The 27,509-nt window shown below is 46.6% G+C and overlaps 1 protein-coding gene across 4 annotated transcripts in view; it reads left to right on the top strand.

Moving 5' to 3' along the window:
* Spats2 (spermatogenesis associated, serine-rich 2) overlaps positions 1–27,094 on the top strand; it is a 73,500-nt gene extending 46,406 nt beyond the window's left edge. For 3 of the 4 annotated variants that reach the window (XM_087556828.1, XM_087556830.1, XM_087556827.1), the window contains 6 exons: positions 2,678–2,813; positions 15,151–15,209; positions 20,065–20,174; positions 23,126–23,228; positions 24,844–25,106; positions 25,989–27,093. In XM_087556828.1, coding sequence (XP_087412954.1) covers positions 2,678–2,813; positions 15,151–15,209; positions 20,065–20,174; positions 23,126–23,228; positions 24,844–25,106; positions 25,989–26,300 — 983 coding nt within the window. In that variant the 3' untranslated portion in view covers positions 26,301–27,093. 4 annotated transcript variants of the gene reach the window in all.
* The last annotated feature ends 415 nt before the right edge of the window (positions 27,095–27,509 follow it).

Genomic DNA, 27,509 nt, shown 5'->3' on the forward strand with positions numbered 1-27,509 from the left:
TGCAGACACATACAAAATTGGAAGTGTGTGCTGGGTGTGATAGTGCATACGTATGCTCTCAGCCCCTTGAGACGCTCAGACAGGAGCACAAGGTTGAGAGCGGTTTAGGGTGTATGCAGTGAGGTCCTGTCTCAAAAACACACCGTGAGCTAGGGTTTAGCCCAGTGTGGGACTTGAGGAAGATGTGCAGGGCACTAGGCTTGATTCCCAGGCTTGCAGCTAGAAGAAGGAAGGAAGAAAATAAGGAAGGACGATGTTTGTGCTAAGCTGGGTGTGGTGGGAAGGAAGGGTGGGGGAGAAGAAGGAAGGAGCAAGCTGCATAGTGAGTTCAAGGCCAGCCAGGTATATGTGAGGCCCTGTTCCAAAAATAAAACAAAAACAGAGCCCAAAAGAGGGTTCAACACGTAAAAGTGCTTGCTTGACGGTGTTACCCTTTGACCTCTGTGCCATGGTGTGTATGCCATACTTATACACATGTCCCCCACACACTAGTTACTGATGTCTAATCCCAGCCTTGGGAGGCAGAAGCAGGAGGATCATTGCAAGCTCAAGGCTAATCTGAAGCTCAGGGCTAACCTGGTATATGTATATATGAGTTCCAAAGCCAGCCACGGTCCCAAAGTGAGACCTCATCTCAAAAACCAGAGACTCAAGAGACAGAGAAACAAAGAAAACAAACAGAATGTGTTTTTGTACAACTCTAGGCCTCTTGTAGTGGTGATTCTGACCCATTAACTGTTTCTGTAATGTTGGTATTGTTAGGTAGGAAGGTTAGTAGAGCTCCTAAAAACTTGGGGGTTGGGGATTTAGCTCAGTGGTAGAGCGCTTACCTAGGAAGCGCAAGGCCCTGGGTTCGGTCCCCAGCTCCGAAAAAAAAAAGAACCAAAAAAAAAAAACCTCTTAGAATATGTCGTGTAAGTGAATGTGCTTCCTCTTTTTCTGTGATGGTGACTTCTCCATGTGTAATGCTTCAAACTTCACCAGAGAGTGAGAGCTTTCTAGTTTCTTCAAGTCTGTGTGGCAGGCAAATTATTTCTGTTAGACCCTGTCATTTGAGGAGCTTTAAAAACACAGTATCTTTTCAGATAGCGTTCCTTCTTGTCTGTGTTTCATTTCACTTGAAATGGTTTATAAGTTGCTGTCTTAAGATTTACGGCTTTTCCTCTCTCATATTACATCCCACTGCAATCTCCCCACCCCCTCCCAGTGCCTTCTCCACCTCTCCTCTTCCCCCAGTCCACTCCTCAGTCTCTTCAGAACAGGGCAGGTCTCCCAGAGTATCAGCTAAGCATGGCTGTCAAACTGCGACAAGACTAGGCACCTCCCCTCATATAAAGGCTGGAGGCGGCAGCCCAACAGGAGAAGAGTCCTAAGAGCAGGCCAGCCTCAGAGATGTCCTCCTCCACTCCCACTTGGGAGCCCCACAGAAGACCAAGCTACACAGACATCGCATGTATGCAGAGGGCCTGCCTGAGACCCATACTGCTCCTTTTTCTTTAATAGTTTAACCCGTTACTATTTTCATTTCTGAAAATTGAGTTCTTCAGAATTTTGAAATGTCTTCTATATCTATGCTTAACATGTGTCTGTATTTGTCTGATAGCTGTTTGATATCTCTCTCCAAAATACTTTATTATGGTCCAAGGGATTAATGCCAGGGCACGCCAGGCAAACACTCTACCAATGGCCCCACCTTAATTTTTTATTTATTTTATGTATATGAGTGCTTTGACTGCAAATATGTCTGTGTACCATATATGTCCTCAGTGCCCATGGAAACCAGGGAACAGCATTGGATCCTTCGGAACTGGAATTGTAGACAGTTATAAACTACAAAGTGAGTGCTGGGAGTCAAATCCAAGTTCTCTGGAAGAGCACCCAATAAATGCGCTTAACCTCTGAGCCATCCCTCTAGCCCAGATCCTCAGCTTTCCCTTCATACTTGACTCCTCCACGCGGTCGCTGTGTCTATTGTGAGGTTAGGGCTAGGGTTAGAATTAGGGTGTAGGGGTTGGGGATTTAGCTCAGTGGTAGAGCGCTTGCCTAGCAAGCACAAGGCTCTGGGTTCTGTCCCCAGCTCCGAAAAAAAGAAAAGGAAAAAAAAAAAAAAAAAGAATTAGGGTGTGAGCTGTCCCTGGCCTGGGTGGAGCCTGATGTAGTCCACTCCTCTGCTGACTTGGTGATGTCCTCAAGTCTGTACTGCTAATGCTGAGCTTCTGGGGCTCCGTCTACCCGCTGCTGCCCGTCTTTGTGTATCGTTCTGTGTGCTCAGTCTTGGGGATTCTAGCCTTGGCCTCCTTGCTTCCTCACTTCAAGGTGACTGCCAGGCCTGGGATTTCTTCTCTCTTTTTGCAACTTAGAAACTGTCCAGACGGTGAGTTGGGGCAGTCAGAGGCTCCCTTCACTTGTCAGCTTTTCAGGGGAAGTGCTGTCTGCTGTCCACTGCTAAGAGCCGGTTTTTTATATATTTCATCTGCATTGGGTATTTATTGTTTAAGATGGGAGGATAAATCCAGCTCCTGTTACTTCATTTTGATTAGAGAAGTTTTTGTTGTTGTTGTTGGAATGGGTGGTCATTTGGAATAGTCTTAGTCCATATGACATTTGACCTAAAGCATTCAGATCCAACTGTTAGTTCGCATGTTCCTTTCTAAAATAATGTCTCTGTGCCGCCAAGGTTCTAACATTGAGAAGTCGGTGAAAGACCTCCAGCGCTGCACTGTGTCCCTGGCACGGTACCGAGTTGTCGTCAAAGAGGAGATGGACGCGTCCATCAAGAAAATGAAGCAAGCCTTTGCCGAATTGCAAAGCTGGTAAGATTAAGTTGCCTTTCATACATTGTTAGCCCAGAGTTCATTTATAGATGCAGTCAGCCATTCACTAGCGTCTTTACTCCCTCCCTCTCTACACAGTGGGGAGAAACCGAAAAACCCATGCTGCTTTGTTCTGTTGCTCTTGGCCAGTCAGGGATTGAGGGGCACAGAGAGCTCACATTGCTCTGGAGGGGACAAGTGAGTCTAGAACAGGGCCCGTCTGTCAGAAACCAACACTGTGGCAAGTGGTGCTGCTACATCCAAGCCTAGCAGGAGCAAGTCGGCCATCGCTCACCCGGGAATCACGGCACCCGGGAGGCTGAGGCAGGGAGGATCCAGGCCGGCCTGCCTACAAGTGAGATCTTATTTTAAAACAAACAAAAAAAAGAAAGACAAATAAGCCAAAACCTGTGAAGGAGAGAATGCCTGTGTTAACCTTTCAGCTTCCTTACCTCTCACCCAATTGATCACTATTGATCAGGATTCACCTTTGATCCTGTGTTTCCACTTGTCCTTCAATCCTCGATTCTTAAAATGCACTAGTTGGTATTCTATGAGAAGAGCGGGTTTGGTAGAGAGATTTAAAAGTGAGTGTGTGTGTGTGTGTGTGTGAGAGAGAGAGAGAGAGAGAGAGAGAGAGAGAGAGAGAGAGAGAGAGAGAGAGAGAACACTTTGAGTGCAAGGGTGCCATGGTGCTTATATGCAGATCAGAGGACACTTCAGATGTCAGTGATCCTCATCCACCTTGGTGGATCAGGTCTCCTGTTTGCCCATCGTGCGCCAAGCCATCTGGTCAGGAGCTCCCAGGAATTCTCTTGTCTCTGCCTCCCATATTACCATAGGAACACTGGGGTTACAAACCGATGCTACCACATGCTGGACTTTGTCAGTTCTGGGGATTCAAAGGTAGGTCCTCCCATTTGTCTTGTAAGAGCCTGACTCACTGAGTGCCAGGGTCCAGCCTCAATACAGGATCAGGGTTCTCAACTAGAAGCAGGGATATCTGGAAGGCGCATAATAAACCGACACAGGCAACTTCTTCAGGTACAAACTGACAGGCAAATTTCAAGGCTTGAAATTGCACTTTCTCTCTCCTTTGCTTTCTCTGCAGCGTGAGGCTGCTTGCATTCTGCGCTATCCTGTGCACTCTGCACATTCCTGTATACCTACACACTTCTCTACACAGCTCACACACCTCACACACACCTCACACACACCTCACACACACCTCCATGTGGTCTCCTTTCACTCACACACACACTGCTCTGCCTTTAACGTGTCCCAGTCTTTTATTGTTACTCCAAAAAGCAGGTAGAAAGAGAGACATTGTATAATCATTGCCAAATGTGTTAAGTTCAAAAGAATGATCACATCTCACAAAGAATTAAGAATTAAGAATTACGATTGTTCCCCTAAGTTTCAAACTCACCCCTAGTCCCAGGCCCATAGCCAAAATAATTGCAAACCTATCATTATTTAAACTTTAACTCTTAACTTACTATACCTCAGAGCTCAGAGTTCTGAGGTCAGCTGCATGTGCTCTCCTGTGAAGCTCGAATAATAAATGACAGCGGCCAAAAAGAGTCAGGTTAACCCTTACCTCAGCAGTTCCGCTACCTTCTGCTTCTGCGCACGGCACGCAGTGACGCTCCTAAGAGCCCCAGTGGTTTTTTTTGTTTTTTTGTTTTTTGTTTTTTTTTTCTTTTTTTTTGGAGCTGGGGACCGAACCCAGGGCCTTGCACTTGCTAGGCAAGCGCTCTACCGCTGAGCTAAATCCCCAACCCCTCTGCTTCATTTTCTTAATTTCTTCAAACTTTGTTTGCAAGTCAAACATGAATCTGAAGCTACCACTGTGGGTTACCGCACTGTGATGACACAGCCTGCACCGGGCGTTAGGACTGAGCGCTGCTGAGCCTGCGCCTCGGTTGTGATTGTTTCAGAATTTCATCAAGGGGGTTGGGGATTTGGCTCAGCGGTAGAGCGCGTGCCTAGCAAGTGCAAGGCCCTGGGTTCGGTCCCCAGCTCCGAAAAAAAAGAAAAATAAAAAAACAAAGAATTTCATCGAGGATCATCTATCTAGTTTCACAGAATTCACCAGAGCAGAAGGAGAAAGAAGTAGGAAAGTAAGATATAATAGAATTATTATGCACACCAAGGCCAACTGAAAGGCAGTCACACACAAATGAAATCTACATAGCCATTGTCCAGAGCTAGGGTTAGGAGACATGGGAACAAGTTTTCCAGCAGCTGCTCGCCGGCTTCTGAGATGTCTCCATCTAGGCCTGCTGTGGGCAGTTCTTTATTTCTGATGGCGGATCCCCTGGAGGGGTGTCTCCTGTTTCTCAGGGTCTCAGGCGCCTTCTGTGTCATGGTATGCTGTCCCCAGCAACTGAGCCCTGTGAATACGTTTTGTGTGCACTTGTGAGTGTGCTTGTGAGGTCAGATCAGGGCATTGTGTGTCTTCCTCTGCCACTGAAACATTGCCTCGGGGCAGGTTCTCTCACAGTTCCATGGGTTTGCCTTTTCAGCTAGTCTCTCCAGCCGGCTCTCAGAGTCCACCTTCTAAGTGGATTCAAATTGTTGTGAGGATTCAAACTCAGGTCCCGGTGTCACAGAGCAAACGCTCTACCAACTGAGCTATCGCCCCAGCCCTCTAACCCTGAGCCCCAGTGCTTTCTGAATCCTCATCTGCACTGTGACCTAAAAGGGGAACCTGTACTATGTTCTTTTCCTCAAATATATTTGATCACTGAATTTCTCCTGGGGAGACGTTTATGCTGCTACATTAGAGCTATTTTAGTTAGATGTTTAGGTATTGTTTATGTAATCCATAGCTCTTTTCTGGGGAATTGTGAGTTTTTTGTTTGTTTGGACCAAATTTTCAAAAAAGTCAGGAAAAGACAACAGGCTGGCACGGGGGCTCAGCAGGTGCTCACCCCAAGCCTGACTGAGTCTGATCCCCAGGATTCACGAGGTGAAAGGAGCTGTCTCCAAACATCGTCCTCGGACTCCACACATGTGCCGTGGCATGCAGCTCCTTCCTCCCCAACCCCACAAATAAACACAGAGTTTAAATTGTTAAAAGACATGTGAGGAGGACAAGCCATTAGCCCGATCACAGATTTGGCTCTGTCCCACGTGCCTGTGAGAACTACTTACACTAACAGTGAGTAGCACACAGCCCTGCGCCTCCACAGGCCGGCCATCTGTGTTCTTATGTGGCCCATTAGGTCACTGTGTGCCACAGCAGATTCCATTTGCTGGGCAGAGAGGACTGTGATTGTGTCCCTCAGTCCTCCTTGTCTCTGGGGTTGAACAGAGTAACGTGATGAGTGCCTGTGTTTGCACAGAGAGGACCTTCCATGTGGTCTGGCCTGGCTCAGCACCCGTGGCCCTCATAACTCGGCCTTCTAAGTGCTGGATGCAGAGCCCATGCCGCTTGCCCGCTTGCCCAGGTTGATGAAGACAGCTAGTTCTCCCCGTCCACCCCTGCCGTTCCCACCTTCTGATTCTGTAGCTCAAGCGTCACATCATGTCTTCTCTCTCGGTGTTCATCTCTGCTCCAAACTCAGACGCCTCCCTCGTGAATGAGTGCCACTTCCCCACTTGATGCATCGGCCGAGTTTAGCCAATTTCCTGCTCTTTCTGCTCTGACTTCTGATAAATTTACTAGGGAAGCAATATATCCTCTTCTGAATCTGCAAGGATGAGGTGGCATGTTTTTGTTTAGGATTTTTACCATATTACTGGCATATTTGGGAAAACCGAGGTCTGTATAGTATCACAGCTTCGCTTCGAGAGGTCTTTATCCCCTAAGATCATCCAGCTTCTTGCTAACTCGGCCACCGAACCTGACCCCACTCTGCAAACCCCAACCAGGAAACACACTTCTGTGAGAGACCTGTGACTTCCTGCTGGCGTGGAACCCAGCAGCAGGAAGCTCCTTCAGAAGGGACAGATGAAATGGCTCCTCCCCGGGCACTGTGTTTAATGTTGGAGCAGGTGTAATAACCAGGCCTGTTGAACCTACCCCTTCCTGCTGGTCCTTTCTTTCGGGTTGACTGAATACAGCCACCTCCCCTCATAAACCCTGTCAATGATACTTCAAGACCTAACTGTCAGCTCAGCTAACTTCATTTGGCACCAACCAGCTTGGACTTAATGTCAAGTAGAAAGTCATGTTCGTGTTTGTTACAGTATCAAAGAAAAGCAAAGGATCCTAGCAGATTTGCCACCGTAAGATTACATTCCTTGTCAGGCACTTTGGAAGTGTCCGGTGGTGGTTTCCGTCACATTAATGCTGAGTAAAAGCTGACCCTTTCCTGAGCCGAGCTTCATTGTCTAAACTTAATCTGTCTTTCCTTAAGGTGACTTAGCGATAACCATGTCTCAACCCAGGTTTACTTTCCTTGTTAATCAGTAAAATTTACTTTGCGAGAGTAGTTACTTGGCTTAAGTTTAGACTATAAAGGAAGCAGGATGTAGAATAAATGTGTCCTGGAAGGTTTGGTGTGTGGAAGAAGATTGCTGTTCAATGTGTTAGCTAGAAAAAGCCAACAGAAGACATGCTAGGCTTCTTTTTTTTTTTCTTCTTTCTTTTTTTTTTTTTTTTCGGAGCTGGGGACCGACATGCTAGGCTTCTTTTTTGAATAAAAATAAAGTTTTAGTTTTATGAAAATCCAACATTAAAAAGCTTTCTTTAGCTATCTGTGAGAATTACTGTTTCCTTTCTGTTGTTGTGATAAATCACTGGCTAAACCAAGGTGGGGAGGAGTGTATTCGCTTTCTTAGTCTCAGTGCACAGTTTCTGGAGAAAGGACAGTGCAGGATCTGAGGGAGAAGCCACTGGAAGAACACTCTCACAGGCTTGCCAGAAGGTTTGTTTTTGCTGCCCTTCTACAACCCTGCAGCACCTGCCCAGGGGCGCCCAGGGCGTACAGCCCACAGCAGGCTAGGCCCTTCCATCACATCAGCAATCAAGAAAATGCCGAACAGATGTCTCCACAGGCCAGTTTGACAGAGACAGTTCTGCAGTTGAGATCCTGTTTTTAGGAATCAAGTTGGGCTTATCCTCCAACACTGTTTATGCAGAAGTGCTGTGGCCTGTGTCTGTAATCCTGCCCTCCGTGGGTGAAGGCAGGAGGATCAGAAGTCTGAGGTCACCCTTGGATACATAATGCCTTGAAGACCAGCCTGGGAGACATGAGATCCTGCCTCAAGGGGATGAAGGGAATTGGAGAGAAGGCTCAGTCATTAAAATAGCACTTGTTGCTCCCGCAGAGAACCAGGGTTCTGTTCGCAGCACTCATGATGGTTCACAACCATCCATTACTCCAGTTCCAGGGATCTGATTCCTTCTTCTGACCTCTGCAGGCACCAGGCCTGCACGTGGTACACATACATGCACAGTCGCCATCAAAACGATCATACACATAGAGCAAAATAAATAAAGCCAAAGAAACAAAGAACAAACCAAGTTTCGTTTATGGGCCTGGTGGGATGACTCAGCGGGCACAGATGCTGTGTGTGCCACAGTACATGGCCACACGTACACAAACTGGATGAGAATTTAAAGATCACTTTATCTCTCTTGCTTTTTTACTACATTAAATTATAATTCTTTAAAGAAAAATCATAACAGTTAATTTTTATTTTCTATAAAAACTAAAAGTCATTCCTGGTATTAACACTTTCTCACTATCGATTCTTTGACTGATTGAGTTTGTCTTAACAAGCGCCCCGTTTCCTTCATTCTGCAGTCTCCACCTTGCTAATTTACATATGCTCCTGTGTCTGGAGCCTTAGACGTGGATGTCATTGTTCTATAAAAAGTTGCAGAAAAGCAAACAGCTTCAAATGAAAGCCCAGGCAGTTGCTCACGTGAATGCTCACACTCCAGCTGTTTTCTCTTAACTAGAGACCTGGCCGCAGACGCAGTGGTGCAACTGCTCCTTTTCCCTGGCAGATTTTAGAACACCATGGCTCTGTCATGTGGTCTTGCTATGCGTAGCTGTGTCAGGCTGGCCTCAAACCCACAGTCCTCCTCATATCTTGAAGACAGTGATTTCAGGCGTGGGCAGAAAGGAAAGTTCAAACTTCTCAAAAGCTGTTATAGAGAATTGAAGTACCGGACCGGCTGGCCACGGCGGCATGTGCTTGTAAACCCGGAAGTCAGGAGCCTGAGAAGCAGAGCTCTGAGTTGAAAAAATAAAACAGGAGTGGAGGGTGGCTCAGTGCTCAAAGTGTTTCCTGTTCTCATAGAGAGAGGAAGGCTCAGTGGTGAAAGTGTTTCCTGTGCTTGTAGAAGCCCTGCCTGATTCAGTGCCTGCGCCTACAGTGAAGAGGGAGTGTGTAACTGCCTATAACTCTGCCCCAGGGTACCCAGTGCCCTCTTCTGGCCTCCACAGGCACCCAGATGTGTGTACATTCACATAAGCACACAAGTTAAAATGTCCTTAATAAAAAGCAAGCAGGAAATAAAGAAGAAAGGAGTTCCTGTCCAGATGCTCTGGACATCCTCCTTACAAAAAGAGAGCCATCAGAAGTTTTATAACAGGATTACTATGTCTGTTAGCTCCTGAGTGGTTTGTCTGAGTTCCTCTTCTCAGCTCAGCTGGCTCCTTAAATGCTCCGATTTGTTCTGAGCACAGGAGAATAAATGTACTCCAGTAAGTCAGTACTAGGGATGTGGAGACTTAAAACATAGGGAGGGAGTGTTCCATCTCTGCTAACAAAAACTACTGGGGGCCAGAAAGATGGCTCAGCAGCTGAGAGATCTGCTGCTCTCCCACACAGAGAGGCTCATCATCATCTGGAACGCTTGTCCCCGGGAAATCTCAGCCTTCTGCTGGCCTCCAGGGACACTCAGATGGCCCACAGACTACATGCAGGCAAACCACCCTTATACGTAACTGTTGCCAGGCATGGAGGACACGCCTTACACCCTAGCTCTGCGGGGGCGGGGGCGGGGGCGGGGGCGGGGGCAGGGGCAGGGGCAGGGGCAGGCAGATCTTACAAGTTTGAGCTCAGTCTAGTCTACAGGACTAAGCCGTCTCCAGGACAGCCAGGGAAATATAGAGAGACCATCTCAAAAAATAAACATAAGAAACAAAAAACTATTGATAATTCTCTTTTACTTGCATTAAATGGGAAGAATAAAATCTTAACAACAAAAAAGATTGTTTTCACTGGCTTTGCTTCAGTTTCTGCTTTGATTTACAAATACTGTTAGAAAAATATGCTTTAAGGGCTTTTTGGTTGGTTGGTTGGTTCATTTTTCAAGACAGGATTTCTCTGTGTACCGCCAGCTGACCTGGAACTCACCCTGTAGACCAGGCTGGCCTCACGGAGATCCACCTGCCTCTTCCTCCCAAGTCCTGGGATTAAAGGCATCCATCACCACCGCCTGGCTTGTTGTTAGCATGTCCCAGTGCACAGTGGTGCACACTGCCATCAAGCAGAGCCCCCAGAGAAGCCCAGAGCCTGAGGTGTCAGACTGTCACAGAAAGCCTGAATGAGCCTCTCCTCATCCTGGGATCCAAAACCATTGCCTCACAACATGGTCCTTTCCTAATCTCTCGGCCACCATTGCATTCCAGAACCACTGTTTAGCTCAGCAGCAGTTAGGAAGCTCTAGTTACATGTCTGTCTTGGAAAGTTGAATCACAGTAAATTATTGGTTTTAATTGGTTTAAAAAAAAGCCTCTTACTTGATACCTAAACTTTCTGATGTTCTTATTTTAACTTTCCACCTTCGCTGTTGCAATAAACACGTTTCTCCAACTTTTTCTGATGGAAACTTTGAAACACACCAGGAATGTAAGCAGATAATCCAGTGGCGGATGTGCCTCCATGTGCGTTAGTAGAGCGTTTGGGAATTGCACATGTGGTAGCACTGTCCCAGGTGCTTCCCTTAAACGAATGACCTAAGAAGGTGGCACCCTTTGCAACCCTGAAGCCATCTTGCCAGGGGCTTGTAATGAGAGCTGTGGTGAACTTTAATGTTTATTTTTATATCTTGAAGAGCTGTAAAATCTTTAATGGGAAGTTACAAATACTGATCAAGCTTCTTCAAGCTTTGTTTTCCATTCCTGTTTACTCTGAGCCAATGCCAAGATAGTTCAGGAGATGTTGCCCTGGCAACATGACAAACAAAAGGAAGTAATTGCTACTTTTCATTGGTCTTTTAAATGCATTTATGTGCATTGGGGGAGCAGGGATGCATGTGTGCATGTGGAGGGAGCAGCCTCAAGATCTGTCCTTAGAAACTCTTTTTAATTTTTTAAGAATTACATTTATTTTAAGTGTATTAATGTTTTGCCTGTGTACATGTCTGTGCCTCACATGTGTGGCTGTAGCAGTCAGAAGTATCCGACACCCAACAGTTGGGAGCCTCCATGTGGTTGCTGGGGCTTGAAACTGGGTCCTCTGAAAAGCAGTAGCCTTGGCCAGCCTGCTACTTGCTGTGTAGCCCATGCTGGCTTTGAACCCACAAAGGTCTGCTTGCCTCTGCCTCCAGAGTGCTAGGACTCGAAGTGTGAGCCCAACTTTTTATCTACCTCTTCTCGGGGAGGATCTCTCACTGGCATAGAGAGATCAACAAATAAGCTAGATTGGCCAGCTCACAAGTCCCAAGCAACTACTAGAGTCTGCCTCCCCAGGCCTAGAGTTACAAGTACTTTGTCACCAGGCCCAGCAGTTTTACATGAGTTCTCTAAATTGGATGAAGATCCTTGGACTTGCAAGGCAAACCTTCACCAAGTTTTTCTTGGTCTTTGTTATGGAAATGTAAAATAACTCTTTGAGAGAGAGCTCATGTTGTCAAATTGCATGGATTACATTAGTGATTGATAACGAATTGGTGTCACATTAAAGAAAGAAACCAAAGTGTTTCCCCTTGGTATCATTTAATCAAGAGCAAGCCCAAGGGGGCTGGAGAGATGGCAGAGGACCCAGGTTTGACCCCCAGCACCCACACAGTGGCTCCTGTCTGTCTGTGACTCCTACACTAGGGGATCCGGTGCCCTCTTCTGACCTCCACAGGAATCAGGCAACACGGCGGACAGTCAGACATGCAAGGCAAGCACTCATACCGAAAAGAGAAAAGAGAAGACACCAAATAAAAAAGTTTATATATGGGGTTGGGGATTTAGCTCAGTGGTAGAGCGCTTGCCTAGGAAGCGCAAGGCCCTGGGTTCGGTCCCCAGCTCCAAAAAAAAGAACCAAAAAAAAAAAAATAAATAAAAAGTTTATATATGTGTTTCCGTCTCTAAAGGGCTTTGCTCTCTTTTTATTGAAATGTACAGAAAACATCACATGTAGAAGAAACCAGGGATACTTTATAGAAATCTTTTTTTAAAAGGGTTTTACAAGGGATTAAGTCATTGACTCCAACTGACCCAGATGACAAACAGAATTACAAATATTGTTTGTAATCAAGCAGTAACTAAATACTGTGTTCAACGTTATCCGTGAATGTGATCCGTATTTACGGTGAATATCCATTGTGAGATTGCTTCCCAGCTCTATCTTTGCCTTAAGTAAATGCCTTACTCCAGGCCAGGTGCATGAACTAAGAGTTCAAGGTCACAGTGGTGCATCAGCTTAGGCTGTAAAGTTGCTTAGTGGGAAGTCCAAGGCAAGGGAAGTCCATCCTTACGTTGTTCTCCTAAGGAGGGTTAAACACACGGGCTGGGTGCACAGCAGGATCTCAGTTTAAAGTGTCAGTGACCAAGTAGTGTATTACTAACTCTGGCTGTGTTCTAGCTCAGCTAATGTTCTAGTCTGGTAGAATGTAAGACGTATTTTCACAACATTGCATTGCTAGTCAGTGTGCTGCCCTATGGTTGGTTGGTTTGTTTGTTTGTTTGTTTGTTTGTTTGTTTTGTGCTCTCCAATAAATCTGTCAAGAAACCAAAGTTTAGAAGTGAATAACCCTCCATTGTTACAGTGGAAAGAATGTCTTCGCAATGTAGCAGCTCCTATTTCCACAATGAAGGTCTGGCTGTGTCATAGCAGAACTCAATGTGTTGACAACATTCTGTATAGCTCTACAGTAAAGACTGTGAGATGTGAATAGCTTGCTTGTTTTTCTGAAGTCTTTAATACATATTTCATAAGCGTTGTCAAAGAATTTATCATCTGGTAGGCACAGTGTGTGCCCCTTAAGATGAACTGGCAACAGGAGGATGGCAGCGTCACACTGTAGGCCTAGCAGTCCCCATCCCAGTTGTGGCTTCTGGTATTCCAAAGCACTGCCAGGATAGGAAGGTGTCACAGCAGGGCATAGGCTGCTTCACAGCCACCTCTCGATCTGCAAGTCTGTTTATTACTTTGCAGTCATCGGACTGGACTAATCTGGCACTTCTCTGAAGGATTTGCCTCTCTGAAATGACCCTGCTTTGTATGCTAATGTGTTTCTTACAGTATTAACCACTATACTGACTAATTCATGCTAGCTTAATTATGCAGTAAGCTAAATTGAATGGCACGTGTATGTTTATCATTGCCTCTATGAGTCTTACTAAAAAGGAAATTTCAGGTTGACAGTGGATGAAGGTGCCTGTGACTACATTGGACAACCCTAATTTTAGCTAGAACCCACTATGGCGATAGCAGAGAGCAGACTCCTGTAAGTGTACAGTCTGACACTGACAGTGTAGATCCTGACAGTCTGCGTAGACCTACACACGTAAATATGTACTAAACATCTCCGTGACTGGGTAAAGTAGTGTATGTCTTTAACCCCAGCACCCGGGAGGCACAGGCAGGTGGATCTCCGAGTTTGAGGCCAGCCTGATCTATACTGTGAGTTTCAAGACAGTCAGGGCTACACAGAAAAACCATCTTAAAAACCCAACAACAAAATCTAAAAAAATAGAGGATCGGTAGCTTCAGAATTAGGAGCACGTACCTGTAATCCCAGCACTCAGGGTGCTGAAGCAGAATGATGAGTTTAAGGCCAATCTAAGCTGCAGAGCAAGACTTTGAAAGTGGAGTCCAGTGGTAGACAGAGGTTGGCACAGCACACACAAGGCCTGTGCTCCAACTCTGCAAGGAAAGAAAAAAGTCAGAAGTAGATGCTCGCCCCACATATACAAAGCCCTTGGTCTGATCCTCAACATTGAGGAAGGGAAAAAAATATAAGAAACTTTTAATTTGGGCTGGAGAGATGGTTCAGCAGTTAAGAGCACTAACTGCTTCCAGAAGTTCTGAGTTCAATTCCCAGCGACCACATGTGGCTCACAACCATCTGTAATGGGATCTGATGCTCTCTTCTGGTGTGTTGTAAACAGCGACAGTGTACACCTTTATATTATAATAAATAAATAAATCTTTTTTAAAAAAGAAACTTTTGGGGTTGGGGATTTAGCTCAGTGGTAGAGCGCTTGCCTAGGAAGCGCAAGGCCCTGGGTTCGGTCCCCAGCTCCGAAAAAAAGAACCAAAAAAAAAAAAAAAAAGAAAGTGCAAGGCCCTGGGTTCGGTCCCTAGCTCCGATAAAAAGAACAAAAGAAACTTTTAATTCTATCCTTTTTGGTTACTATTATTATTTTTTTTTATCAGAAATCAGTTTGGACCATACTGTATGGTAAGAACTATACTGTATCCTAAGGGCTACACTGTATCGACTGTAAGGACTATACTGTATCCTAAGGGCTATACTGTATCTACTGTAAGGACTATACTGTATCCTAAGGGCTATACTGTATCCTAAGGGCTATGTTGTATTGTAAGGACTACAGCGCCATTGCACTGAACACAGCAGTGCACATGTTGGGTACATCGATCCTAACATGAGACCACTTCCCTATGCCCTTGCAGACACACTGCCTCATAAAACTAGAAGCAATATTGCCATATAAACCAAGCTCAGCATTCAAGACGCTGAGGCAGGTGGATCTCTGGGAATTCAAGGCTGGCCTGGTCTACATAGGGTTCCAGGCCAGCTAAGATACACAGTGAGACCATATCTTTTTCTTTTTCTTTTTTTTTTTTTAAGATAAACCCAAAATTGTGGAGATAAGTAATTTCCAGAAGTACTTAAGTTAGCATAACTGAGAAAGTTTTGTGGCTCGCTGCTGCCATCTGCTGGTTCTAAACTGATTTCCAGTCACTGGCCTGCTGTACTCCAAGGAACAGAGGGAGTGGGGTCCTTGTACTGAGACTCTTTAAAATAGTCTTTGTTAAGGATACTACACCAGACTTTTATGTGGTCTGTACATGGTTTCTTAGCAGTATGCTTTTAGTGAAACAGTTGCTGTTTCTCCATTATTAATTATATCCGATTTTGGTATTTGAGTTTCTCATCTAACCTTTTCTCTTCTCTCTTTTCCCCCAGTTTAATGGATCGAGAAGTGGCACTGCTGGCTGAGATGGATAAAGTGAAAGCTGAAGCAAGTAAGATGGTCGATATTTAATTAGATAGTTTAATAAATCAGCAGGGCATGGTGGCACAAGCCTTCGATTCTAGCACTTGGAAAGCAGAGGCAGGCCAATCTTTGTGAGTTTGAGGCCAGCCTGAGCTACAGAGGCTTAAAAACTGTCAGCCGTACAAATAATATGTTGCTGCCTCTCAGTTAACGCTTGGTGTGGCCATCTTCAGTAATAGTGTGGTAGTTTATGTACTGAGTGATCAGTAAAACAAAACTGAGTTTATAAATTAGTTAGTCTTGAACAGTCATACTGTGCTCACATATTAATTCTTCATAAGAGTCTTTAAAAAATTTTTCCAAATGTTTAGCAGTGTAAATGTAGAATTTAATTTATAAGAGGTTGTGTAACAGCGTCTGCCTCCACCTTAGGAAAAGGAAGAACCCTGTAGGCACCTGAGCTTTCTTTTGTTTTGCTTTCCTTCTAGTGATTAAACAGTTCACTGGATTTTTTAATTGTCGTTTTTATTTTTTGATGAAGCAGAACCACCAGGATAGTTAGAAGACCTCCCCATGCTCCTACGGTTAAGCATGTGCTCCTGTCTCTGTCCTGGGATTTCTTTCGTTTTTCCGCTTTAGGATGATCCTTATTCAGTGTCTAATCAGAGAGTAAGGAAAAGGCAGTGAGCTGAGAAGTCAGGATGCCACGCACACTCGCTAAGGTAGATTGTAGAGCGGCAGCCTTGCCTGCGTGATTGGGTGGCTTCCGTAGAAGCCGAGGACACTGAGCGAGGTTCTGAGAGCAGCACAGGTGAGGTGGCCAAGAGAAGCTTTGAGGAATCGATTCTTCCCATCCTCCAGGGCGTGTAGGGATCCAACTCAGGCTGTCAGGGTTGGATGATGGTGCTTTACCCCTCGGAGCCGCTTCCATGGTCTGGGGCTTAATCTTCATGGAGTTGAACTTGTATAGGAAGATTGTTTAACCAGCCCTCAAACTAGTAAGGACTAGAAGTACTTTGTTAGGTCGGAGGGGTAACTCCCAAGTCACTGTGCCTGTGACCACAGTAGGAAGCGAGACCTGAGAACACTGAGCACAGGGTCGCTTGCTCCATTCTGTTTCTCAGAAATAGATTGCATACGCACTAAGTAGTATACCCTGGATCTCTGAGTTTCCCAGCGGTGCCTGTTCTTGTCCTTTGGTGGTTTTTTTGCTTTTTGTTTTGTTTTTTGTTTTTTTTTAAACAAGATAAAGGTTCAGATAAACTAGTGAAAAGACCAAGTTCTTACTTTTAAAGAAAAGGTGCTTTTTAAAAATATATCTTTTAGTGGGTGGTGCAGTGGGTCAGTAGTTAAGAGGACCTGGGCTCGGGGTTGGGGATTTAGCTCAGTGGTAGAGCGCTTGCCTAGCAAGCGCAAGGCCCTGGGTTCGGTCCCCAGCTCCAAAAAAAAGAAAAAAGGAAAGAAAAAAAAAAAAAAAAGAGGACAGCAGCTCTCTGCTCCCAAACCCCGTGGGAGAGAGACCTCACCGCCTGATCAGGTGGGCACTCCTGAGGCTGCAGAGCGGAGGAGACCACCAACACTGCCCACCCCTGCCCACATCCCTGGCCCAAGAGGCAACTGTATAAGGCCTCTGGGTTCCCGTAGGGGAGGGCCCAGGAGCGGCAGGATCCCTGCGCCTGAGACACCGCCGGAACCTGAAGGAAACAGACCGGATAAATAGTTCTCTGCACCCAAATCCCGTGGGAGGGAGAGCTAAACCTTCAGAGAGGCAGACACGCCTGGGAAACCAGAAGAGACTGCACTCTGTGCACATCCAGACGCCAGAGGAAAACACCAAACGTCATCTGGAACCCTGGTGCACGGAGGCTCCCGGAAAGAGCGGCGCAGATCTTCCCAGTTGCTGCCGCCGCGGAGAGGACTTAGGCAGTACCCCACGAGCAAACTTGAGCCTTGGAACCACAGGTAGGACCAACTTTTCCCCTGCAAGAAACCTGCCTGGTGAACTCAAGACACAGGCCCACAGGAACAGCTGAAGACCTGTAGAGAGGAAAAACTACACGCCCGAAAGCAGAACACTCTGTCCCCATAACTGGCTGAAAGAAAACAGGAAAACAGGTCTACAGCACTCCTGACACACAGGCTTATAGGACAGTCTAGCCACGGTCAGAAATAGCAGAACAAAGTAATACTAGAGATAATCTGATGGCGAGAGGCAAGCGCAGGAACCCAAGCAACAGAAACCAAGACTACATGGCATCATCGGAGCCCAATTCTCCCACCAAAGCAAACACGGAATATCCAAACACACCAGAAAAGCAAGATCTAGTTTCAAAATCATATTTGATCATGATGCTGGAGGACTTCAAGAAAGACATAAAGAACTCCCTTAGAGATCAAGTAGAAGCCTACAGAGAGGAATCGCAAAAATCCCTGAAAGAATTCCAGGAAAACACAATCAAACAGTTGAAGGAATTAAAAATGGAAATAGAAGCAATCAAGAAAGAACACATGGAAACAACCCTGGACATAGAAAATCAAAAGAAAAGACAAGGAGCTGTAGATACAAGCTTCACCAACAGAATACAAGAGATGGAAGAGAGAATCTCTGGAGCAGAAGATTCCATAGAAATCATTGACTCAACTGTCAAAGATAATGTAAAGCGGAAAAAGCTACTGGTCCAAAACATACAGGAAATCCAGGACTCAATGAGAAGATCAAACCTAAGGATAATAGGTATAGAAGAGAGTGAAGACTCCCAGCTCAAAGGACCAGTAAATATCTTCAACAAAATCATAGAAGAAAACTTCCCTAACCTAAAAAAAGAGATACCCATAGGCATACAAGAAGCCTACAGAACTCCAAATAGATTGGACCAGAAAAGAAACACCTCCCGTCACATAATTGTCAAAACACCAAACGCACAAAATAAAGAAAGAATATTAAAAGCAGTAAGGGAAAAAGGTCAAGTAACATATAAAGGCAGACCTATCAGAATCACACCAGACTTTTCGCCAGAAACTATGAAGGCCAGAAGATCCTGGACAGATGTCATACAGACCCTAAAAGAACACAAATGCCAGCCCAGGTTACTGTATCCTGCAAAACTCTCAATTAACATAGATGGAGAAACCAAGACATTCCATGACAAAACCAAATTTACACAATATCTTTCTACAAATCCAGCACTACAAAGGATAATAAAGGGTAAAGCCCAACATAAGGAGGCAAGCTATACCCTAGAAGAAGGAAGAAACTAATCGTCTTGGCAACAAAACAAAGAGAATGAAAGCACACAAACATAACCTCACATCCAAATATGAATATAACAGGAAGCAATAATCACTATTCCTTAATATCTCTCAACATCAGTGGCCTCAACTCCCCAATAAAAAGACATAGATTAACAAACTGGATACGCAATGAGGACCCTGCAGCATTCTGCTGCCTACAGGAAACACACCTCAGAGACAAAGACAGACATTACCTCAGAGTGAAAGGCTGGAAAACAACTTTCCAAGCAAATGGTCAGAAGAAGCAAGCTGGAGTAGCCATTCTAATATCAAATAAAATCAATTTTCAATTAAAAGTCATCAAAAAAGATAAGGAAGGACACTTCATATTCATCAAAGGAAAAATCCACCAAGATGAACTCTCAATCCTCATCTTCGATTGGTTTATATACAAGTGTGCAATTTCTAGGCTTGAAAGTAAAATGATGCTATCTGGTGCTGGATAGAGGAGCCTTATTTTTTATTATGGCAGCTTGCTATTTTTGTAACATGGTGATTTGGTTGAACACAATAAAGTACAGTAGTAACTAAAAAAAAAAAAAAAAAAAAGAGGACCTGGGCTCTATTCCCAGCACCCACACAAGGCTAATAACTGCCTGTAACTCCAGTTCCAAGTGATCCGATGCCCTCTTGTGACCTCCATGGGCACCAGGCATACACAGAGTAAACAGACATACCTTCAGGTAAAACATTCATAAACAAACATACAATATACGCACAAAGAAGTGTGTGTCTGTCTTAGGGAGCTAGGAAGATGGCCCAGCCAATAATGTTCTTGCTGTTCTAGCATGAATATATGTTGGGAGCTGAGCGTGCTGGCACACATCTGTAACTCCAGCCATGGAGAAAAGGAGAAAAAACCTGACACTTAGGGACCAGCCAGCCTAGCCATTGGCAAGTCCGAGATCCCAGTGAGAGGCCATGTCCTAAGCCGAGAACTGGAAAGGGCCTCAGGAGATGACCTGTGGGTAAAATGCTTGCTTCTCAAGCAGGGGGCACTGAGTCCAAGTTGCAGCACCCACATCAGAGCTGGGTAACAGTGTGGGTCTGTGACCCTAGAGCTGGCACACAGACAGATTGTAGAGTAGATCGATGGCCAAGTAAGACATGAGCAGCAGAGTAACAGTGGCTCTGGTAAAGGGAAGATGGTGTCTTATAGACTCTGTCTGTGCTCTTCATACAGAGATAGTTTGAACTATGCAGAGGAAGCTGTTAGTGGTTCTCTGAGAAGAGGGCAACAGAGTCAGACATGGGAGGGTGGATACGTCTGCTTTTCTTTTTGTACCTGTTAGTTCTTGAAATTTGTGTCAAATGTTATACATCTTTCTGTCTTAATTTGTATGCTTCTTAAGAACAAACTGGGGCAGGAAGAAGAGAGAGAAATGGGAGGTGATTTCATAATAAGTCTTTGTGATTCATAACTGCTTGTCTTTTCATCGCCTTCAGAGCCCCCTCAGCTGGCAACTGGGCCTTGGTATCTTCATTTTTTGCAAGAGTGGGCAGCTGGGCCCTTGACTGTCTGGTGCACACCAGGGTGCATGCTCTGTACTCCTAACCGCAGCATAAACTCGATGCTCCTTGTTCTTCCACAGTGGAAATCTTGCTCAGCCGGCAGAAGAAAGCAGAGCTCCTCAAGAAGATGACCGATGTGGCCGTCCGGATGTCAGAGGAGCAGCTGGTCGAACTCAGGGCTGATATCAAGGTGAGTGCCGCCTTCTGTGATCGGCTCTCAGGACCGGCCAGCACAGCAGATCTCCAGCACTCAGGGCTTCACCTAACATCTGAAACCCATGGCCTTCCCTCTGAGCTAGGCTCCTTTCCAGACTTTCTTTTCCTTTAATGGTTCTGTCATCTATCTATCCAGTCGTCCTGGTAGGAAATCTTAGGACACATCTGCATTTCTGGAATTAGGTGTCAGGAGACCAAGCCCATTCTTGGACCTGCTGCATTTCGCCCTAAAGAGGATGTGCCATCACCTGCTCCTTAGCCTTCTGTGGTAGGCATGGCTGAGTCTGTCCCATTGTCCTGATCTTCCCACCCCATATCTGATTCTCACACTTCAGGAGCCTGCCTCAAACCTGCTCACACTTTAGGGTAAACACCGACTGCTGGGCTCTGACTGCACTGGCTCTGACACCACCCTCCTGCCACCCCAGCGGCTCCTTTTGATCTTCCTCTGGTCATGCTGAGTCCATTTGCACACTCACTAGCTCCCTGTTAGAAGTGCTGACACCACGTGGTTCCCTTCTGTCCTGAGCCACTGTTGACCGCCCCTCCTTCCTGACTCCTGCCATGTCCTCTGTCTTGGGCTTTCATAGCAGTTACAGTTTTCTGTGGCGCATCTGCCTGGCCCTCCAGACTGTGAACAGTTCTGACTAGTGCCCAGCACACGACCTCAGAACACACGCTTTTAACAGTTTTACAGAGAGATCTTAACAGTTTAAGATCTTTATTATATTTTAATCTCCTCATAACATTCCTGAAGTTTGGCGTTCCTACCTTTATTGTTTGTTTAAGGCCTTTTTCGCTGTGTAGCCCAAACTGACCTCAAATTTCAGATACTCTTGCCTGTGCCTCCTGAGTTTGAGGAGTACAGATGTGAGCCCTGTGCTGGCCTAATATCTTTAAACTGTTTTATAAATAATAATCTCTGAGGGCCTAGAGAGCTGGCTCACAGGCTGAGAATACTGATTGCTTTTCCAGTACCCACATGGTGCTTCACAACCATCTGTACTTCCAATTTCAGAGTGTAACTGCTACTCTCTACATGCAGGCAGGGCACTCACATACATGGAATAAAGTAAATAAACCTTGAGGTGGGAGGAGAAAGGTTTAGGGCTGCAGGGTGAGGCTGTGTGGTCAGGACCGCTTTGCAGAGGAACTGGGTTCGATTCCCAGCACTCACATGGTGGCTCACAACTGTCTGGACTCCAGTTCCAGGGGCTCCAACACCTTCTATCCAAGGCCTCCTTGGGCACCAGGCACACATGAAATACACATGCATAGCAAATGCTTGCTACACATAAAAGAAAGTAAATGAATTGTTTAAAGAAAATTATATTTCTGAGAATAAGTGTGTGACCCCAGGAGAGGGTGGATGGTTTGTAGGTTCCCATGGAAAGTGTGCTCTAAGTCATTCTTGATAAACAGAAGCTTTGTGAGCAAGGAGTCTGGGTGGGACTTTCTATTCCTAAGGCTTTTACCCCTGCTGAATCTGAACATGGGCTTTGCTGCTGTGTTTGAGAGCAACGTTTCCCGAGCAGGCTTACAATGGCCCGTAGAAAGCACACACACGGGGTAAGGAGCCTCGGACCATCCGACTTCCAGGTATCTGGTCACTGTTCATACACACGTGCTGAGACCCTCCTGTCCCTCACTCCCTGACAGCTGATTGGGGTAAAAGAGCCAGAAAGTGTAAATTAAATGTGTCTCCTACTCACCGCTAGTCCATCACCACATTGGATGGAGCGTCCTCCTCACTCAATGTTGGGAGACAGCAGAAACCCCTTTGTAATTAGACAGGACTGTGGCTCCCGTGGACTTCATCTGTTCTCTTCCTACAAGGCTAAGAGGTTTCTAGAAATACTCCTGCCAGCTGACTCCAAGGCTGATCTGTTCCTTTCCACATTTGAGGCACTGAAGTGGGTGCTGTGCCATTGAAGAGTCTCTCTCCAGATCACTGCACTTCTGTCACTCCTGCTAGGGCTTTTGCTCAACAAACCCTAGAATTTGTTTCAGAATTAATATGAGACAGATACTTTGTGTCTGAAAGCACCATTATAGGTTTGTGTGCTTTTCTAAGCTGCAGTGTGCTCAGAATTTTTAGGATGTCAAATCTCAAGGGTAATTTTTCTCTTCTTTCCCTGTTGGTATTTCTGGACGCATTCCAAGGATCCGGATGCGTTGGCAGTGGGAGTCGACTCCCCAGTCAGTTGGTGCACGTGTTCTCTGACCTCTGCACTTTGCCTTTTCACCTTCTCATGTGCTGTGTGAGTGGGTGGAGGGTGGTCCAGGCCGCCTAGACCTTGTTTATCTAGTTGCTCCCCGCAGGTGCTTCATTCCTGACATGATCTCGTCACAGTTCCCACAGCGGAGAGCCTCTGACCCAGTGGGCTGGTCAGCCCGGTCTGCTTTAAAAGGATTAAATCACTTGCAGCATAAATGTCTCGTCTGCAGAGTTGCCTTTCCACGTGAACGATTTTCCATCTCAAGAAATTGCTCCTATTTCAAAGACTCTGGAGTCCTATTCTACAAGGAGACAGGATGGCTTTGCTGAGGGGGTTCCTACTGAAGGACAACAAACCGTCTACCTGACGGGGTCATTTGGGAGCCATGACTATTCTGCTTCTGTAAAATGGACCCATGTGGGGAATAGTCCAGTGGGGAGATGATTCTTTGCTATAAATTCTCCTTTTCCCTTCCTAACCATTTCTCTAGCTTATACCATTGGGTGCAGGCCGTTTATAGCATTTCGTCAAACTGCGAAGCTTGTCTTTGGGCCCTTGAGATAGGAGTGTTTTGTCTGGTCACTTAGCAATCGTTAAAGCAGTAAAAGTGAGAACATTAAAGATGTTTGCCGTATGTATACATTGATGTGTGTCCGATGCTCTATGCAGTGCTGTGTTACCGGAACCTCGTCTCTCTTCTCCCCAGCACTTCGTTAGTGAGCGTAAATACGATGAAGACCTTGGGAGAGTAGCCCGGTTCACCTGTGACGTAGAGACTCTGAAGCAGAGTATTGATTCCTTCGGACAAGGTGAGAGGGAGGGTGAGAGATCTACACCTTCGATGCCGAGGAGATGAGGTGGGCGTGCTGACTGGCCTGTCCACTGTGCACTCCTAGGTGCCTCTTGTCGGGGGTTTGTGAAAAGTCACTGGGAGGTACACAGGAATCCTTTGACTCTAAAGACTAGTATTTGCCAGCCCTGAAGTATGAGAGAGTTTTTGTTCTTTTGGAGCCTAGACTGGCTACAACTTGCTGGTCTTACAACTCCGACTTCTCTTATCCCAGCACCCAGCAGAGCAGAGGGGCCCTGAGGCACAGGGCAGTGAGGAGCGGGCACCTGAGGCGCAGGGCAAGCCTGCTTCAGCATTGCTGTCCTGAGTCTTGTTTATTCCTTCAGGTAGAGACATAGTTCTTGTCTTGCTGGGCACATAAGAGGGCCTTATGTGATAGCGTCACAAGTGGGAGAGAGCTGGGACTGGAGAGGCAGCTTGGGGTTAAAAAGACTTGCTGCTCTTCCACAGGATCAGAGTTGAGTTCCCAGGACCCATGTTGGTAGCTGTGAGCCTCCCATTACTCCCTTCCCAGGAACCCCTCTTCTGGCCTCTGTGGGCACCTGCACACACAGAGACACGTGTACACAAACAAATAAAGATAAATCTTTCTGGGGTGTAGAGATGACTCATTGATTAAGAGCACTTGTTCTTATAAAGGGCCTGGGTTCGGTTCCCAGCACCGACGTGGTAGAGCGCTACCGTCCTTAACTCCTGCTCCGAGAGACTCAGTGCCTTCTGACCTTCATGAGGACCAGGCGTGCACATGGCGCACTATCCACGTTCAGGCTAACAGGTGTACGCAGGAAATAGAGCATAAGCCATAGAGGGCCTCTTAGGGAGAGTGTGTAATCATAAATTAATACAACAGATCAGGCTCTGGACTTGCTCCCCTCTTCTCAATGTGGACACCGGGGCTATAAGGTGGCACAAAACAGCAGGGTGAAATGTTGGCCTCAGAGCACTGACTGTTCACTCATCGCAGCCCAGGCTTAGAGCCAAGGGGACGTCCAAGGAGAGCTTTAAACCATTGACAGCATTTGAGTTGAAAGCAGTAAGTTTTTGGTTATATTGGTTTATTGAGTTTAGGGCTATTTTAGCAGAAAGAAACTTGGAAAGACACGTTTGTTGCAAGGATAAGTTCTATTTATATAACCGGCCCAACTACTCACCTTATAACACTACCGTAAGTCACAAGTTCTAGTTCTGCTTAACTGGTCTGACTGTTTTACACCATTCCATTTAAAAGGGTTTACCAGAGACTGACGGTTTGCATTGTTCTTTCCTTGCACAGTCTGCCATTCCCACTACTCCCAGGGGTTAGTGCACCACTGGGGGTTTGGGTGGAGGAAATGCTGAGAGGCTGGCAGGGTGGGGTGGGGGCGGGGACTGGTCTGATCTCTTCTCTCTAGGAACTGCTTCCAAAGCAGTGGGGTCTGAGAACTTTGTGAAGTAGGTTCTTCTTCCCCCTTACGTGGGCTCCGGACATTACAGTCAGGCGCTGTACCCACTGCGGCGTCCCTCAACAGCTCTCCCCTCAAATCGCTCATCATGAAATATACTGGATGACCACGCAGTCCGTGTCTCTGTTTCAGTGTCTCATCCGAAGAACAGCTACTCAACCCGGTCTCGGTGCAGCTCGCTGCTGCCGGTGTCCTGCAGTGGCTCGACCCGGTCACGGTGCAGCTCACTGCTGCCCGTGTCCTGCAGTGGCCCAAGTGACGTCTCTGCTGCTTCCTCCGCCCCTGACGCCTCTGCGCCCAGCCTCCCAGGTGCTAACAAGAGAAACTCTGCCCCAAGAGAGGCTTCTGCAGCCATGACGAACTCCAGTGACCGGCCCTGCCAGGCTCATCGGGAGGTAACTGACTTTACCCAGATTGTGCTGTGGAAGAATGCCCCAGGTCTTGGCGCCTTCCTCTCGGCTTTTCTCAGTAGCTGTTTTTGCATCCATCCTGTCTCAGTTCCTAAGAAAGTGTCTGAGACGGTGTTCTAACCTCAGCGGCTGCGGCTTTCTGTAGCCCCAGCAGCTGACTGGTTTGTTGGCTGTGGACCGTCTGCCTGGCAGTCAGTCGCACTGGGAGTTGTGCACCCATCTCAGGGCAGACGATGTGTCCAACTGGCAAGTTCACTGTGCGAGTAGATCAGGGAAAGAGAAGGTGAACTGGGCAGGGATAAAAGTCTAGAAAGCAGCAGAAATCCAGTCTCTCTCTCGGTTTCGAGGAGAAACAAAAACAAGAACAATCTAAAAGGATGCGTAATTCTTCAGAACTGAGAGCATTGGGACTGGAAGACAAAAAGGCCAGTCCTGGGTGTGAGCCTCTTGGGTTGGGATGAGGAAGGGGTGCTGACCGTCGCCACAGCTCGCCACATCCCTCCCAGGGGGCTTAGGACCGCTGTACAGATGTGGCACGGCGCTCATCTCATTTCCAGCTTGTAACTTCTCCTGTGTTTGCTTTCTTCCTGTGGTCATCTAAGGAGACCTCTTGAGTAGAGTGACCTAGGCATAAGAGGCCTGGAGAGATTAGTGGGGGGTGTTTTAATTATGATAAAGTGACAGGCTGGACTGGCTGGTAGAAGTGAATCCCAAACGTGATGGTTTTGCTCTCAACACTGCCATACCAAACTGAAACAAACCAGGCATCATCATGACGGCACCGTGAGCGTTGTATTGGTTTTTGTCTTTTTTTTTAATTGGATATTTTTTTATTTACATTTCTTATATTTATTGTTTTTACCACAGGTGTTTTCAGGCAACAGGAGAGGAGGACAAGGCTACAGGCCACAAAACCAAAAGACCACTGACCCCCCAAACCAAGGGCGGCATGACAATGCGGGTCGCTACAGGAACAGCTCGTGGTACTCATCTGGGCCCAGGCATCAGGCTGTTCCGCCTCAAGCCCCAGGAAGCGCTGGCGAGTGGAGCCGCCCTTACTCTGCGGGGACCAATGGAACTGGAGCCAGCTCGGAGCCAAGCCCACCCAAGCCTTCATTCAAAAAGGGGCTCCCACAGCGCAAACCAAGGGCCTCCCAGGCTGAAGCTGCGAACTCTTGAGGGGGATTCCAGTTGCCTCTCTTCTCTCCCATCCAGTTCAACCTAATAACTGGACTTTAGGAAATGTATACTTAGATTTAATAACAAAAAGAAATTTATGCATATCTCTTTGGGCCATCCTAAATATTTTTGATTTCTACTCTCATTTTTTGAACGAAAGCTGTTTTCCCTTGGCCTTTCCTAGTGATAATGGACTGACTCTGGTTGGTCGTTTTCACCAGGAAGCAGGGCAACTGTTGCCAGCTTCCCAAAGGCGAGCAGCCTTCTTCCCAGTGCACCCACCCTCCACGGCCTGCCACGGAGGCTCTCAGGAGGAACAGTGGTCCGTCGGAAGCAGGTGCCACACGTGCCTGCCAGGCTCCCACTAGTTGACAGTGGGAGTGGGAGTAGGAATGAGGGACTTTATACTGTACTGGGTCTGCCGGAAAAGGGAAATACGTGTTAGTTCCTGCAACAGAGAGCACGGGGAGCATCTGAGCCTGCCTCGGTCTGGTGCCCGAGATCTGACACTCGAGTCAGGGTTTCCGTCCGTACTTAACCTGCAGTTCCTTCCAAATGCCCAAAGCCTTGTTTCCCAGTCTGAGGAAGTCTATGGGAAAGTAGCATTTTAAGTTTTTTTAAAGAAAAGGTTTTCTTTGTTTCAGTGTTGGAGATTTTTTGTTGCTCTCCCCTCTCCTGAATCCTGTTATGAACCAAGTTTATCTGATATAATTAGTGTTCATCTAAGGTGTTACTCGCCACGGTTGCTGCGGTCATCTTGAAGTGAATAAATAAAGGCTAGTGCCTCACGTGACTCCCTGAGCTGCTTCTCTTAGGCCTCATGGGTAGAAGTCACTTGCACGGCTTATTCTGGGCTTAGATGACAGTGTCGGGTTCCCAACTCGCTTGTCCGATGCCGCCTTGTTTTAGAACCGAATTAGACATTGAAGCCAGGGTGAGCGAGTGCAGCTGCTCCTCGTGGGGAGGACGGACCCTCAGCCAGGGTGACCTCAGGGAGCGCTCAGCTGCCCACTTCTCTCCTGGGCAGATGAAGGTCATAGAGTTGCTGGTCTCCCCAGTTCCCTGTCCCTGGTGGGTAGTGAGTGTAATGGTGTCATTGAGCTCTGGCACAGAGCAGGTGGTGCTGGTGCCTGCCGAATGCGTCCTCCTCCTTCCCCACCGGTGTCTGCGATGTGGTGACAGCACTTCTTCCCTGTCAATGTTCTCCCC

Source organism: Rattus norvegicus, chromosome 7 (assembly GCF_021556685.1).
Source record: "Rattus norvegicus strain SHRSP/BbbUtx chromosome 7, alternate assembly SHRSP_T2T, whole genome shotgun sequence".
In the NCBI taxonomy this organism is placed as follows: Eukaryota; Metazoa; Chordata; class Mammalia; order Rodentia; family Muridae; genus Rattus; species Rattus norvegicus.